The sequence below is a fragment of the Eufriesea mexicana genome, unplaced genomic scaffold (genome assembly GCF_001483705.2).
Source record: "Eufriesea mexicana isolate 0111107269 unplaced genomic scaffold, ASM148370v2 scaffold39975, whole genome shotgun sequence".
Classification (NCBI taxonomy): domain Eukaryota; kingdom Metazoa; phylum Arthropoda; class Insecta; order Hymenoptera; family Apidae; genus Eufriesea; species Eufriesea mexicana.
Genome location: NW_016946142.1, coordinates 1 through 520, shown reverse-complemented (window position 1 = coordinate 520; position 520 = coordinate 1). Strand labels below are relative to the sequence as shown.

General features: G+C 38.5%; 1 protein-coding gene across 1 annotated transcript; it reads right to left on the bottom strand.

Moving 5' to 3' along the window:
* Positions 1-133: 133 nt before the first annotated feature.
* On the bottom strand, positions 134-515 carry LOC108554654 (putative uncharacterized protein DDB_G0283467; the record flags this gene model as incomplete). The annotated part of the gene is made up of 2 exons (XM_017909999.1): positions 134-341; positions 373-515. Coding segments are annotated over 2 exons (351 nt in total), but the record flags the coding sequence as incomplete, so codon positions are not given.
* Between the last annotated feature and the right edge of the window lie 5 nt (positions 516-520).

Genomic DNA, 520 nt, shown 5'->3' with positions numbered 1-520 from the left:
TGGATATGGATGTGGATGTGGATATGGATGTGGATGTGAATGTGGTTGTGGATGTCAATGTGGATGTGGATGTCAATGTAAATGTGAATGTGGATGTCAATGTAAATGTGAATGTGGAAGTGGATGTCGATGCAAATGTGAATGTGGACGCGGATGTAGACGTGGACGTGGATGAGGATGAGGATGTGGATGAGGATGTGGATTTGGATGTGGACGTGGACGTGGATTTAGATGTGGACGTGGATGTTGATGTTAATGATGTTAGTGATGTGGGTGTGGGTGTTGATGTTGATGTGTATGTTGATGATGTTGATAATGTTGATAATGTTGAGGATGTTGATGTTTATGTTGATGATGTTGATGTTGATATATGTTGATGTTGATGTTGATGTTGATGTTGATGTTGATGTTGATGTTGATGTTGATGTTGATGTTGATGTTGATATTGATGTTGATAATGTTGATGTTGATAATGTTGATGTTGATGTTGATGTTGATGTTGATGTTGATGTTGATGTTG